Consider the following 16,349-nt stretch of genomic DNA (forward strand, 5'->3'; position numbering starts at 1 on the left):
AAGAAAGCTTAAGATACAAACTGTCAGATCATGGGTTGGACAATGGACAATGGACTTATAGATACATCTGAATTTTAGTAGTTTCTCTTAAAAACAAACACTCTGCCTTCCTAATATACTTTAATACTCTTAGAAAGGACGTAACTTAGTAGACATAACTCTAGAAATGCTTTCAGAGTTACAAAGATGAAACTATTTATTACTGCACGTCCAGAAAGGCTTGTAGGTAGGCGATGCCACTTAGAACAAGGAAGGTACAGTCTATTGTGGTGAAGTGGGCTTACCAGTCAACCGACTCCACGCAGATATGTTGCACTAGAATTTCACAAATGTTGCTCAGAATAGGTCTGAGGTTTTAATTCCATCTTGTTTCAGATTTTAAAAACTAGCTTCAATTAATACTTTCTATGATTGGGTGGCAAATTTACTTAAAATTACTTATTCTTTTTGTCAAGAGTTAGATTTCATGTTTTAAGGTACACAGCTGCTCAACATCCTTGATAATTGTTAGCTATTATCAAAATAAGGATGTGATCAACGGAGATATAAGCTAGATTTTTCACATTAGAAAAAGGAGGTCAGTGTAGAAATCTTTAAGACAAGGCAACGTTAGTATGTAAAAGATCCCTTAACTAATTTATCTATCGCTTAATATAACTTCTCTGTGTGTGTGTGTGTAAAAATCCCTTACTGAAAACTAACTTCAACTGGTGAATTTGAACTGTCTACTTTTAAGTTGGCAGCACAATGTTTTATTCACTAGGCCACCAGAACTCCAAATTGGTCCTAAAAGAGCTAAGTGAAATCATTGAGTGACTTAGGAATACATTTTATAAACAGCTGACTTTGGAGAAATGAACCTGTGAGCTTGTCAAGCTGAATGCTGGGTTACACCCCTAGAGTCAAAAGATCATCCAGGTTTGGAGTACCCCACCATGTCTCCTGTCTAAAAGTTCCCTGCTGATACAGATACCACTGTTCCTGGAATTGCTCTCTGAAAATACTCAGTAAATGTTTTCTTGGAGTTAATTTTTACTAAGATTTCAAGTTTTTCCAATCTAAAATTGTGTCACTACCTAAAACTTTGAAGGCTTAGCCATTCATTTACCATCAACTAAAATACAACCAAACCTTGGTTTTCTTTTTTAAACAAATGGCTGTAATAATTTACTTATAAATAAGCAGACTTAATTATTTATACAGTGTCAATTTACGTCATAGATTTATTTGTGTCACAAATAGATGTTTGGTAACTTTAACAGAGATTATTTTGTATTGCTTACAAAGATTTTATTTTTTTTTTAAACTGTGTAAATAACTAGCCAACTTTCTTTTTCTGCCTTTGTTGATGGTAGAAAGTTCAGGGTAAAAATATATCCAACATTGTTAGGCATTTTTATTGATAAACTATATCTAGGCTTACTCTATTTTATCCTGACTTTATTTTCCTTTGATACTAATTTTCTCATTAGTAAAATTACTGTGAATATTATAAGTATTTGACAAATTTATTATCTACATTGCCTCTGAGAGTACAGTGGGATCCAAATAAATAGATGAACACACAAATAAATTGTGCTATCTAAAATCATGTTTTAGAGTAACTTTAGTAGCTTATCTAATTAAGACTTCATGCCTTGGATTTCAGATTATATAAAATGGATAAGCTACTAGAGCAAAATAGATACTATAAAAAGTCCAGTGTATCCACAGAACTGGAAACAAACACCAAGAGATGTAGGAGCACAGAGGCATCATTCTGACATCAAGTGCAAAAGACTATGCACATACTGATAGATTACTCCCTATTAATTTCACTGTATATTTTGGAAATTATTCTTATTCTAATTTTTGAGGAAAAAATAAAAATATAGAAGTTTAGGACCTGCTAAATAAAGCCAAGACTGTTTCTGTTTTTCTTGAAATTACCTCTTTCTCGCTATACGTTTGTATTCCACTACACTGGAATTCTGTGCTGAACCATCCTATCTTCACCCACTCACCAATGAAGGAAATTGGGGAAAAGACTGGTGGCGTGGGAGCAAATGGTGATGCAAGCATTTCTACTTATTCTGAATTGTTTTAAAAGAATTACTAGACATTGGCTCCACTCACTAATATATGTAATTTTTACATATTCAGTGACGAATTACTTAGTAAATTTTTACTTTACCAGGAAGTGGCATATGATGGAGAGAAACTAAAAATTAAGTAGCTAAGGTCTAATAAGTATAAGTATTTATCTAAGTAATATTAGGTCTAAGTGTCTAAGGATATGAACTGACATTCTTCTAACAGCTGATAAATATTACATGACTGTAATGATTATTAAATCAGAGGGTATATAATATCTGAAAGCTGGTATAAAATTATTCTCAGTTTAAAAAATTAAGCTTTAAATACTTATATAAGAGTAAAGTTTTAGGTGCATGAATTACATTGTGCACCTAAAAATGCTTGGAAAGTAAGGGCAATAAATGGAAACAACAATCAAACACAACTTCTTTCCTCTCTGCCCTTGGTAGATCTCATACAGTAGTATTTTTTTATTTCCCTCAAAAATTTCAAACGGGTCTCATGAAAGACCTTTAGAACTTCTAACACCACCATATATGTTTTCTCTTCATTCATCAGTCACAAGGCAGGGTCACTTAAAGTACTATAAAAATCTAAATGCAAGAAAATCAGAGATTTTAAAGGACGTTCTTGCTGAACTTTTGTGAGGTTGTCAGGGTGTTTCTCCATTATAGAAAATAAAACATTCTTTTTCTTCAGATGATTTTGTTTTTCAGATAATTTATGATTTTCATATCTTTAATCATCTGTATTATTGTTTTAAAAAATAAAGCAAACTCTACTCTTAAGAGCAGGTATATAAACACACTCTACAATTTGGCACATAATAATATTATGGGGCCATTATCATTATTTGTTCATAGGTGATCACTCTGCGTTCAGCAGTGTAAGAGAGTCTAATGATTTCATAGGATTAACTGATTATTTCACAAGGTTTTAAGAAGAAAAATATCTTGCCTTCGAATGGTAATCTTGTTCCAGTCTGGGATCTGATCCGGCTACCTGTTTGTATTTGTTAATTTTCATTTGGCGATTTCTCTCCTCTATATCCATAGTACCTATCGAGTAGAAAAAAATCCATAAAATTAATGTTTAGTCCTTATTCTTAAGCCTTACTTACAGGATGTATAAAAGAAGAAATACTCAGTTGCTGTATTACTTGTACTCAAATTAGTCTGTACAAATGTCACACTGCTTCTCTAGGTTTTTAAAAATATGCAATGGTGAATAAAACATGATTATTCAATATACAAAGTAACTTAAAACTGAATTAAAATGTAAATGGATTTCAAGGGGAGACAATAAATCTTCAATAGCTAGAAAACATTTTCTGGTAAATGTAAGTCCTGGAGAAATGTGAAATAATCTGACAGCCCATGAATCTGACAAGATTAATACTGTATTATAAGAACTTTAGCTTTTAATTCATCAGTTTGATTTAATTGCTGTAAATAAAGTTATAAGTATAAATGGTTTCATATACATTTTTAGAACTGAATTTAGAAAAGCTTATAAAAAATGAGCCATTGTATTAAAATAGGTTGTTACAACATATATGCAGATCTAGTTTTCAGAAACTTCTGAATTCAAATTTTCCAGAATAAGTACCAACAGAGTGCAACTCATAGTAACACTCCTGGTGAAATATAATTTCAGTAAAGGCACAAAAGTGTAACTGAAGCCAAGTTAGAAAACATACTACCAAAATCAGCACGCAAGAACCTGAGGCTGAAATGGCAGGCCTATTGAAAAGTAAGATTAATGCCTTATCTAACAGGTTCTATCTCAAAACACATTTGTTATGGACCTTAAAGGTCCTTTAAAAATTTGAGTTGGAACAAGAATTAAATTCCGTTTATAAGTCTTTACAAATATGAAAGTGTAATTTCAAAATATATGTGTGACTTTCATTATATGAAAAGTCCCTTTCTCATAAATATGTAGAATAGAAAGACAAAATCTCAAAGGTATACTACAAATCTACAAACTAAAAAAAAAAAAGAAGTCCTAGCTCAGTGGGCTCAAGTGGGTAGGTATAATAAAATGTTCTTGTGAAAATTCACAAGCACTGTGTGAGGCAGGCATATAGACATATAAAATATATAGCCCTTGCTTAACAACTAAAAAAAAATAGAATAAGCAACAATACAAAAAGAGTATCTATTAAAATTTAGGTTATTTTCATACTCACCTTATTTTAACACAGTATAAGGGAAAAGAGGAGTGAAAAATGGGCCAATATAATAAAATGTTATTCTCTCCTGGACAATTTTACAATGTTTTCATTTTTAACTGCTGCTCTACCATGCAATGGTTTCACTAACTAAAAGATGACTTTTGTTAGCAGCAGTTAATTAAGGTAGAATGAAAAGGACAGGAGTTAAAAAAAGGAATAAGAAAATTTTAAGAGAAAAAATTGAAAATATTTAAAGAAAACTGCATATGATTTCTATATATACCAGCAAATTTATGTCAACTTGAATAAACTAAAAATAATAATAATCACATTAATAATGCATTGATGAGTTGACTCTGTGCCAAAATGAAAAGAATATGTTGCCATAAAAAAAAACAAATGAGTACCCCCATGATACGAATGTGAAATGTACTAAAATGCAAATGTCTATTAGCTTACTGAATTAGAAGTTTGGAATTGTTTGTGCCTTACCTGCACATTTAGCAGTACACAAAGTTTAGATACATCACATAGACAGATAAATAGGTAGATACACACATACTTATATGTATGTTTTCCAGTATTCAGACTATGGGACTTCTGGTAGCTTAGCAGAAAAGAATTGTGCTACCTACTAAAAGGTACACAGTTTGAATCCACCAGCTGCTCCATAGGAAAAAGATGGGCAGCCTCTCCCCTCTCCCTGCAATTTAACGACTTTGAAAATCCACTGGAGGATCATCTGTCAGTCACTTCCGACTCAACAGAACACATCAACAGCAACAATAAGTAGACTATTTTCTAGATGTCAATCTCATATGAAACTGACATGAAATTATTTTTTGACGACTAACAAATTTTATTTTTTTTTTCCTTCAAAGGGCCAGGCATCTTGGGCTTTACAGACCACGTTGTCTCTGTTGCAACTTGGTCATTACAGCATGAAAACAGGCATAAGCCATGCGTGCACAAATAAGTGTGGTTGAGTTTTAATAAAAGTTTATGTGTAAAATATTAGTGGTTAGATTTGGCCTACAGGCCATAGTTTTCTGACTTCTCATTTAAAGTGAACTGATTTTATATTACTTGCAAAAGTGGTTTTCTCTTCAGAATTTAAAACTTCCGTAGAATTAAGTTTATGTAACATTATTTATGTTTACTACACCATGGGGAGATTGAAGGAGAATAAAGATCTGTACTTGCTGTCTACAAGAGAAAGTGGTAACCATTTAGATGTTACCAAAAATTACAATCTCCTACACATCTTTACTCTCTACACCCAGTCAACATTTACAGCTAGCCCTTACACAGAAATGTTGATGGTCTCTAGATACCAGCTCAATTGCTAGAGTGAACATACTTGAATGAATATAGCAAATACTACTCTGGCAGGAAGGTGTCCTAGGAAATAAATAACTTGGGATAAACAGTAAGCAGATAGCTCTTCCTTGAAACCATTTGGTCAATATAAAGTCTTTCATGCCTTCTCTCTCATTTTAATCAATCTATTCTCATAAAGAAAGGACTCTACCAACATCACTAGTGAGGAAGTCTCTTACTGATGAATTAATTATAGCAGATTTTCACTAGTAAGTCACTATTTCTTTGCCATTTCTTCACTTTAAGAAAAATAACCTAGAAATGTTTTTAAAAAATGTTTTTAAAAAGTACATATTTTTGATTCAACCAAAATTATTTTTGCTGTTATTCATTACTGGAATGAAAAGTAATTTATAGAAAACAATATAAGCAGAAGAGGTGTTCAATGGCAGGGGATTGAACTAAAAAAAGTCAAATTTTTCTTTCAACTCTGATGTCTTTTCTGTAATGATAGTAAAAGAAAATTAATGGAAATGGCTAGCAAGTTCTTTTCTCTTGTTCTGCTTTCTCCCTATAATTCACAGTACAAATTTGTACATAAAAGGTTTGAAATGTTTGGAATGAAGAATAACCATTTGATAACCAAATGCTCACCTTTTCCCCTACCTATTATTTATTAATATATGTCTAAAACAACTCAGTAAGTATTTTGGAAATTATCACTTTACGTATTTAGAAAGCAAATTTATTTAGGAATCTCCAAAATTCTTATCTTTATATGGGGTGACAGTTTATTATATTAGATTTCTTAGATCTTTGATTTTGTAATTTAGTATGCTAAAGAAATTACGACTGTGATATGCTTATAATCAAATAAAATAGAAAAACATTTTCAAATGATAATAAAGTTTGATTGAAGGGTGGTAAAGTTACCAGATTTCCTGGAAGAACACATCATCAAAAAAGTTAATGCATCTTTATTTCTTGGCTTTGAAATGAACAATAATATTGTCAGCTATAATGCTAATGTATTCAACTATAAAATTCTGGTTGCCACAAATTCTTTTGGTATAAGGTAAATTATTAACTATTTAAATCATAAAAAAGAATGTGATTTGTTCTTTCACAATAAATAACATTTGGTTTAAATTATGCTGGTCATGGGCCAATATTGAGACATATAAAGTTCTTATGAATAACATTAATTTTAATATTTTTATTTGTAGGGGAAGGGGTGCTGGTGGCCTAGAGGTAAGGAGTTGCACTGCCAATCCCAAGGCACAGGGTTTTAATCCACTAACCACTCTCTGAAAGAAAGATGAGAAATCTCCTGTGTGATTTCCTGCCTCTGAAAACCTGCTGAAGAGTCAGCTATGAGTTGGATTCAATTCAACAATACATAACAAGTTGAAGAGGGAGTTCTGGTAGCTTTTTGTTGATGTTGTTAGGAGGCATCAAGCTGAGTATTACTTATACTGACCTGAATAACAGGCAAGAAGTAGGAAGACTAAAGTTACATTATGTGGTTGGTAATGAATTAAACAATATATGTACGAATGGTTGCAAGAAAACCATTTGCTTGGTAAACTTTCAACTGAATACAATAAAAGCATTACAAGTGGATGTGGTGGAATTCATAGCTATCTCAAAATATTTGTTTTTCTCAAATGGAAAACTTGTAATCCATTCCTGGCCATTGCATTAAAAATACCCAGTACTGTGATGATCCCGACTTAATGTGTTTTCTGTAACCATTCTGTATATTCAGCAAGCTATTTATTTCAAGACAACCTATTAATAACAACATGTTCTTGTCTTTAAAGCAATAAACTAATATTGTGACAAATAAGAAGTTTTAAAAGGCTATTGGCTATTTAATATGTCCAGCAAGTTAAGGTTGTCTCTTCAATGTTACTATGGCATGTAACTTATATGTAAAAAAAAAATCAAGTATAAGTGGATGTTTTTTCATTCAGAGGTGTAGCTGGAAATCATCCAATTCACTGGCAGCAAGCCAGTGTTTGCTCAGGTGGTGTTACACTACACTGTGTACAACAAAGGCCATCTATGCACCTTCAGTGACTTCTCTAGAGGTATTCAAAAAGCAGGAGTTAAAGTTTGTCCTTCTAGTAGAGAGCATGCTACGCGTGCGCGCGCACACACACATACACACACACACTCCCCCTCTTTGTTTCTTCACAAATCACCCATTTCATAAGTATTGACACAGGTGAGGCAGAGAGGCCATTCACAAAGAAGTCCAAGAGTGATCAGAATAAGACTATGATCTTGATATGCTCAACCATGAAAATCTCAAAGAGATTCTATTAAGAGCAACAATAAAAGTTGAAGAACGAATCCATAGACTTGAGAAAATCTGACACCAAACAATTATAGACATGATGGAAATCTTAAGATTATTAATCTTACTTAAATCTAGGAACTGTATTGGATAGTAACCCAAATTTATGTAGCTAATATGGTCATATTTGAAATATAGTACTTTTCCTTCTGTTTATATCAGTATTTAAAGCCTTAAAAACCCAGTTGTAGCTTGGGCGATTCCAATTTTTGAGGATCCCACGGATGTGTGAGTAGAAATGTGACCTCTAAGGTTTTCAGCGGCTGATATTTCAGAAGATTATCAAGCTTTTCTTCTCAGGTTTCCTGAGGTAGATCCGGGCTACTAAACTCCAAGTTAAGGAGCTCAGTGTTTAATAAAGGAGTTTCACCCAGAAAACGTATCTAAATAGTAAGCATTTATAGAAAAAGCTTTTATTTGAGAGGAAAAAAGATTACTGTGTGGTTTATATGTTTCATGAGAGTTTTAGATGATAATAATCAAATCTCAAATTATTTGATCTTTGATTATTACATGTAGTCACAAAACTAAAATCTGTCTTGGAAAAATGAGGTCAGAAAAATATTTATATTGCTTATACATACAGGAAAATAAAGTATTGGAATGTTATAGAATGATTATTAAACATTTGTATTTTACAATAGGTAATTATTTCAAATTGTATATTTTAAAAGATATATATTAAAGGGCTTCCTCCCTAGTTACTTTTTATAATTTAATGGTATTTCTGTGAATACTATACTATAATTAATAAGTGAAAGACTCTTATCCCCAAATTATTTTCTGCTAAAACAACTCAAATAATTAATAATTATAGATAAAGCACAGGATGTATATGTAGATACTGAGTTCTTTGAAATATTAAATCTTATCATAAAATGGTATAAAAATGTTTCCAAGTCAAGATAAGGATTGATAGAGTTTATACAGACCAGGTGCTTTTCACAGCAGCAAGGAAAGAAAAAAAAGTTACTTTTAGTAATTATTCTCTGAATCTCAGCTTAAAATCTTCTCTAGTAAGAGGAAAAGAGTATGAAAAGGAAAACAAAAAAGAAGTTTAAATAGTAGTAACATAAATTAAACATACTTAAAAGGAAGAAACAGAAGGCCAAATCAGTATAATCTTTAAATACTAAATTGATCATTTAGGCATATGTCAAGTAAGTGAAGGGCAATAAAGGAAAATATGTAAGACTATCAAGTAATTTTCTCACTTTGAGATGACAATTACAGGTTAGAAAGCACAACTATTTTTTTTTTTTAGGTAAAAAATTGGAATAGATTATCAAACACACCTTAATGACAGTGTTTCAAGATAGAGAACAAAGTACACAAATGATTAAAATGATTCATGAGATAGAACTAATAATACATGTGATGTTAATCTGTGGCCCTCAGGCCTGGTTTTAATTGTTTTTGGTCAAACATTCTTCTATGTGGTACAGCACTGGTCTGTCCATTTGCTGTACAGAGGTAACCCATGGTTGCAGTGATGCTAAACACTGTGACATTCATGCATCAAATATGATAATGGTTACCCATGGTGGACAGTGTTTGGTGGAGATCCAGATTAAAACAAGCTTGGAAGCAGGAGTGACATCCACTTCCTAAATGGCTTGCCTCTGGAAATTCTATGAACTTGGAGAAATGATGAAGTTATAAAATTGGTCAGATCTTTCATTCACAGGGTCACAGTGTGTTGTCTACGACTCAATGGCACTTAACAACAATAACAACAACAACAGCATTTGTTATGTTATCCTTTTGGTTTTTTAAAACCTCCATTTTAAAGACTTCGATTTTATTACATTTGTTCTGTTACTAGCTAATTACAGGAAAAAAGAATTTTTAAGCTATTCAATACACATGATAAATATTTAAAACACAGTTAAATAATTGTTTTTCCAAAGTACTTAATAAGTAATGATCAAATATAAAGTATTTTAAAATAAAATCTATACTGCCCTGGGACTCCAAGGTTTTAAAATTGGTGATATAATTGTACTAATTTTACTTTCCTGAAAGCTTTCTGAAAGAAATCAATCAGTATATACATATGGATATTAAAAAAATATTCATTTCACTATCTAATGATTCTGAAGGCATGGAGGAGATAAATGTAAAAGAAGGGGATTTGTAAATTATACTGTGGCAAATGTATAGAGGGACTCCTCTGTACGGAATTGCTATAATCACCTAAGTCTGTGTGCCTTTCTGTTCATATTCCAAGCAAATGACATTCATTAAAAAAAGGAGAGGAAATACTAAACTCTGATAAAATAGACTTCAGGATGAAAACCACCATAAAAGACAAAGAAGGGTGGAACCATTTTGGAAGAGTGTTTGTCGCTTCCTTAAAAAGCTGAACACAGAAACTCCGTATGTCCCAGCTATTCCACTACTACGAATATATCCCAAGAAAGTTAGAACTGAGACACAAACAAAGATTTGTACACCAATGTTCACAGCAGTGTTATTCATCATCACAGAAAGGTGGTAACAGCCCCAAATGTCCAATTACAACCAAATGGATTAAGAAATTGAATACTATGCAGCACCCAGGAGCAATGATTTTGAAAATACTATGTAACTTGGAAGAGGGTGGAGAGCAATAGGCTGAGTGAACTAACACAATCTTACAAGACAAATATTGCATAAGATCATTATTGTAAAAATAGAAGGATAACTATTAAAACATGTATGGGAACTAAAGGGGAAGGGTAAGAGTAGAGGGTAAGGACAGGAGGGGCAATACCACAGTGTTGAACACTTTGGTGGGTAGAGTGAGGGGGGCAAGGAAAGGGAAAGAATCTGGGAAAAAGCACAGGTTAATGATGGGCAAGGTCGATTGATGACTGATTTTATGAAACATGATGTATGAGAACGATTGGATGAAACACAGTGTGAAGGAAGAATAGTGTGAAACACAAGGTTTACTGAATTTTGTAAGCAAACCAATAAAAAACAAACAAACAAAAACATTAAAAAAACGCAAAAGATGAAGAAAGGCACTATATAATGATTAAAGGCACAATGGATCAAAAAGCCATAATCACGGTTAACATATATGCCTTAAATGACAGCCTTCCAATAACCGTTAACAGGTTTGAATAACAACAACAAAAAATATAACACCAGAATAGTAATACAAGACTCTTAACAAAGGACAGGTCAAGACGCAGAAGATCTTAACTATACAATTAGCCAATACAACCTCATAATTGTATTCAGGGTTCCTCCCCTAACCCACACTCAATTTATTGTCTTCTCAAATGCACATACTATGTTCTCCAGAATTAATAATATACACTAAACAAGCTTAAAAAATTAAAAATAGTGGAATAATACTAAGTATCTTCTCTGACCACAATGTCATAAACCTATTTATTAACAAGAGGAAAAAAGATAAAAGACCATCAGCTAATAACACCCTCTTGAGCACAACTATATTATAGAAGAAATCAGATGTGAAATTAAAAGTTCTTCCAAACTAATGGAAACAAAAATACAACATATCAAAACCTCAGGGTGCAGCTAAAGTAGTCCACAAGGTGCAGTTCAGAGCAATATGCAAACACATTAAAAAGGATGAGAAAAAATAAACTACTTACCCCAACACCTCCAAATGCAAGAAGCCTCAGTTACTAACTTGCCACAGTTTCTCCACAGCAACATCATTATTGTCTCTCTACTATCATCACCAAGGTCTTATCACCAGGGTCTTGCTCCAGTATCCCTCAAGTCTTGCTAGCCAGTGTGGGAATCACTTCCTCCTTTAACCTAGTCCTACAGCTGTTGATGATTGACAATACCATGTGTCTACTGTTAAGGTAGTTGGAGACCTGAGGGGTTAACACAATGGCTAGAAAAAACCAACTTTTAAGCTAACACTACAAAGCCTAACAAGGGACACAAAGATTTTTATAAGGAAAACTACTAGAAGAATGTATAAGAGAAATGTATAAGAAAAATGTGTATTTTCCCCCATTTAGTTAGATCTCTTATAGCAGACTCAACATTATGAAAATTAAAACCTTAGCAAAATCAATTTACATGTTCAATTCCATCCAACACAGATATCAAGGCATTTTTAAAGAGACAGAAAAGGCAACTGGCAGGGTTAACTGGAAGGAAAGAGATTCCAAATAAAGAAAGTTCTTCTTTCAGAATACAAATGAATTAGGAAGCAGCAAGCACCTCACTCTCCCCTTTCAAAACCTACTACAGAGCAGTAGTAATCAAAACAATATAGTTAAGTACAACAAAAGATACATAAATTTTAATTAAATTGAGGACAGAATCAAGAACCCAGAAATCAACTTATCAACTTATAGTTGATTGGTATTTGACAAGGAATCAAAACTTATCAAGTGGAGAAATAACTACTACTTCAACAAATTGTACTGGTAAAACAGGACAGTTATCTGCAGAAAACGGAAAAAGAATTCACATCTCACACCATACACAAAAATCAACTCAAGGTAGATATTTGCCAAGGGGTAAAATTCACAGTCATAAGGATCATAAGAAACAAAACAGGACCAAACTTAGAAGCCCTAGCCTTTGGCATATAAAGGCTTACAAAAATAGCTAGAAAGGCAAAACTAGGAGAAGATACAATTGATGAATGGCACCTTCTAAAATTCAAGTCCTTGTATGCATCGAAAAACTTTTCCAATAGAGTGAGAAGAAATCTTATAATCCTGGGCAGGGGACATTTCACAACGACATCTAAGAAAAAGATCTCATAGCAAAAGTTTACTGACTACTACAGGGCCTCCACATGGAAATGATTAATTATCCAATAACAAAATTGGCAAAAGACATAAAAGATTCTTCACAGAGAAAGACACTGGGATGGCCAAAAACCACATGAAGATATGCTCAAAAATCACTAGCAATCAGAGAGAGAGATGTTAAATAAAACAATGTAGTATCATCTCAGTCCAGTAGCAGTAGCAAAGTTTAACAGAATAGCGAACAATAAATGCTGGCGAGGATGTGGAGAAATTGAAACTCTCGTGCACTGCTGGTGGGACTGTGAAATAACCACTCAGGAAAGTAGTTTGGCATTTCCTCAAAAAGTTGAACACAGAAATCCATATGACCCAACTATTCCACTGCTAAGAAGATATTCCAAGGAAATTAGAACTAAGACATGAATGAAGATATAAGTATTTATATTCATAGCAATGTTATTCACAATAGCTAGAAAATAGAAACAATAAAAGTGACCATCAACAAATGAATAGCTTGAGAAAATATGACACATTCACACAATGGAATACTATGCAGCACTAAGGAACACTGATTTCGTAAAATAGTATATAACATGTGACAGTCCAGAGAGCATTATGCTGAGTAAAAGAACTCACTGTCATAAGGATAAATACTGCATAAGAACATTATTGTAAAAGTGGATAACTGAACAAGATGTGTAGAAATGTACAAATGGGGAAGGAGAAGAAAAAGGGCAAGAAGGGAATTCATTAGAATAGCAGAGATTAGTGAGGGAGGGAGGGAGAGAGGGAGGGGCTGAAGGAACAGGAGAGATTCAATGAGGACTTGAAAATAGGAGATAATCACAGGCATACATCCATAAAAATTAATTCTATAAAATACAAGGTTTATGAATGATTGTATGAAACACAATATAAATGAAAGATTGTACAACATACAATGAACATGAATGGAACACAATGTATATAAATTCTTGTGTTCAAACCAACAAAATATTAGAATAAAGAGACAAAAGATCAAGACAGATATTAGAAGAGACTCAAATTAGATTTAGAACACAGATAAGCTAAAAGGAAGAAATGGAAATGTAGAAGAGCAAAACGTCAAAATGATACAAAAGCAAAGTGTCAAGATGAAATGTGCAAACCACAGGGAAGAACAAGCTTGGCATTTCCCTGTTTTCCAAGTTTTGTATGGTTTATTTCTGCTAGTTTAAATATCATATAAATGTTGTATGATTGTAAAACACATGGTGAGACTGAAAAATTTTTAGTCAGAATAGTTTTCTGTGTGTGTGTGAAATTGCTTTATTAAAGCCTACAGAATTTATTTCCTAAGCGAATAATTATAATACCTCACAAATAGCCTTCTTTAAAAAATTTAATGATACTAATAGTTTGTACATTGACATAAGCTATGTTGCTAACAGTTATGAAAAATGGAAATAATATAACTTCCTCAAATGAATTCTTATATACTACTCAATATAATATTATTCTTACATACTCTTTATTACTTCTTTGAAATGTTACACTATATTGAAATCACAGTAAGTATGGTATTGAAAATGGTAATGGGAAAATGTTTTAGAATATTAGAGATAATGTTTTACCTTCAAACAGAGGAAGCAAAGGAATGACTAAAAACCAATCAAGGAATGAATATTTATTTTCTAAAAAGGATTAAAACACATGTGATCATGTGTCTCAAACCACAAAGAATATGAGAACAATGAAGCAAGCTTTGTTCTTCCTCTAGGTGTGATCAGAATAATGAAAAACGTATTATACAAAGAGTACATTAAAATAACAGGGCAAAATTAGCATGTAGACAACAAAGAAATCAGTTGTTAGGTCTTTTAGTTCATATTTTCAATGGTAGTGTGCATAAAAGTTGTAAAATCTTTACATTTCTTTTAAAGGTGGTATGTTGTAATACAGTAATATAAGCAAGTAAGACAGTAATATTGTGCCTGGAGCATTAAATTGAAAAAACATGAAGAGTAAAAAAAAAAAAGTTTTGATTCTGGAATTTAAATCACTAAACTAATGACTAAAGTTAAAATGTTGAAATGGATGCAATAAAAAATAGAGTATTTATTTAATAATTAAATCCATATGTCCAAGATGATAATCCTAGAATATGAAACCAAACAATTTTGTGATTAAAAGCAACTTATATTAAATTTATAATTTTATCTATTTGCTAAATAAAGAAGTGCTATTAAAAATATTCATTAATCATGGAGTTGTAGAATTTGATGGGTGAGGGAAATTAGAAGAATCTCTTCTGGAAAACAATATATATATATATACTAGTTTCTAAATAAACCAGTATAAAAATTTTTAACTAAAATTATGATCATCTGTCTAAAGAACAAAAGTAAAAATGGTACTTGGGAGCACAGGGCCATGAACACCTCTATAAAAGGGCCAGCGGGAGTGAGAAAAATCGCCCTCATTACCCTAGAACAAAAAGCAAATAAAAACCCTGAAACCCAGCCTAATGGTGTCTCCAGAGTCACAGCAGCAGCAAAAGGTTTGTTTATTCATTGCTGATTCACAGACTCATAGTTATGGTATCAATAATGGGTTTTATTAGGAAAGGATGTTGGAGAGTGGAGGAGGCAAGAAATATCATCTAACACAAGTTCAAGTTTTAGTCCAAGTTCCACGGCACAATTCTTCAATTAGTCCAGGCTCTGGTCTGTTCAGCAGTCAAATCCAAATCACCCAACAAAGTTTGTCTCAGAGCAATTATAAGTCAGCAATCCCTTCAAGCAACCAGCAAGAACAGCAAAACACTTAAATTATGGCCAGCACAAATGCATGAAGCCTCAGGTCATACCTTGCCACAGTTTCTCCATGGCAATGCCACAATCTCTCCACCTCAATCAAGAGGGTCTCACTCTCACCATGTTTTTGCTCTAGTCTCCCTCAAGTCTTGCCACAAGTCCTGCTTGCCTTAAGTCTGACTGCACAGTATGGGAAGCATTCTTTCTCTTATCCTAGTCCCACAACTGTTGGTGATTTGCAAGACCATGTGTCTGCAGTTAAGGTAGCCGGAGACCAGAAACTGCTAAATGTAACTGCTAAAAAGGGGCAACTTTTAGGCTAACATAACACCATAAAAAAAGCAATGATGAAGTGAGAAAAGGAAATAGACGTATTGATTATAAGTAGCACTCATGCTAGGACACCGAGGCATATTTATATCGATAAAGATGCTGTTAACTGATCAAGTGTGTAAGAACAACTATTACAGAGTAACCAGTGTCATACAGGAAAACAACTTCCTGAATTCAAACAGATGAATACTAAATGTTTTCCAAATAGAGAAATACAATAAATTTGTTCTTTTCAATTATAAGAATAAAGAAGACTAAAATTTAGATTACAATTACAATGAAATGTGTGAGGAGCTAGAGTTGGGAAATCAAAAGGGCCGAACTCGTTCAGCATTTCTTAAGCTCAAGGAACTGAAGAGCAAAGTCAAACCTCGAGTTGCTACAATCAAGGATGCTTTAGGCAGAATGTTAAATGATCCAGGAGGTATCAAAAGAAGATGGAAGGAATATACTGAGTCATTGTACCGAAAGGAATTGGCAGATACAGAAGCATTCAATGAAATAGCATTTGAGCCAGAGCCGATGGTGATGAAGGCAGAAGTTCAAGC

At 32.8% G+C, this 16,349-nt stretch overlaps 1 protein-coding gene across 4 annotated transcripts in view; it reads right to left on the reverse strand.

The window, feature by feature from the left end:
- Nucleotides 1-16,349, reverse strand: part of RIMS2 (regulating synaptic membrane exocytosis 2) — a 629,796-nt gene that overhangs the window by 161,586 nt on the left and 451,861 nt on the right. The window contains exon 20 of one of the 4 annotated variants that reach the window (XM_006897148.1): nt 3,034-3,134. The exons of the other annotated variants lie outside the window; for them this stretch is intronic. Within the exon in view, the coding sequence (XP_006897210.1) occupies nt 3,034-3,134 (101 nt within the window). The remainder of the gene's footprint in view (nt 1-3,033; nt 3,135-16,349) is intronic. 4 annotated transcript variants of the gene reach the window in all.

The sequence above is a fragment of the Elephantulus edwardii genome, unplaced genomic scaffold (genome assembly GCF_000299155.1).
Source record: "Elephantulus edwardii isolate Elephantulus edwardi_28Jun2011 unplaced genomic scaffold, EleEdw1.0 scaffold00202, whole genome shotgun sequence".
In the NCBI taxonomy this organism is placed as follows: domain Eukaryota; kingdom Metazoa; phylum Chordata; class Mammalia; order Macroscelidea; family Macroscelididae; genus Elephantulus; species Elephantulus edwardii.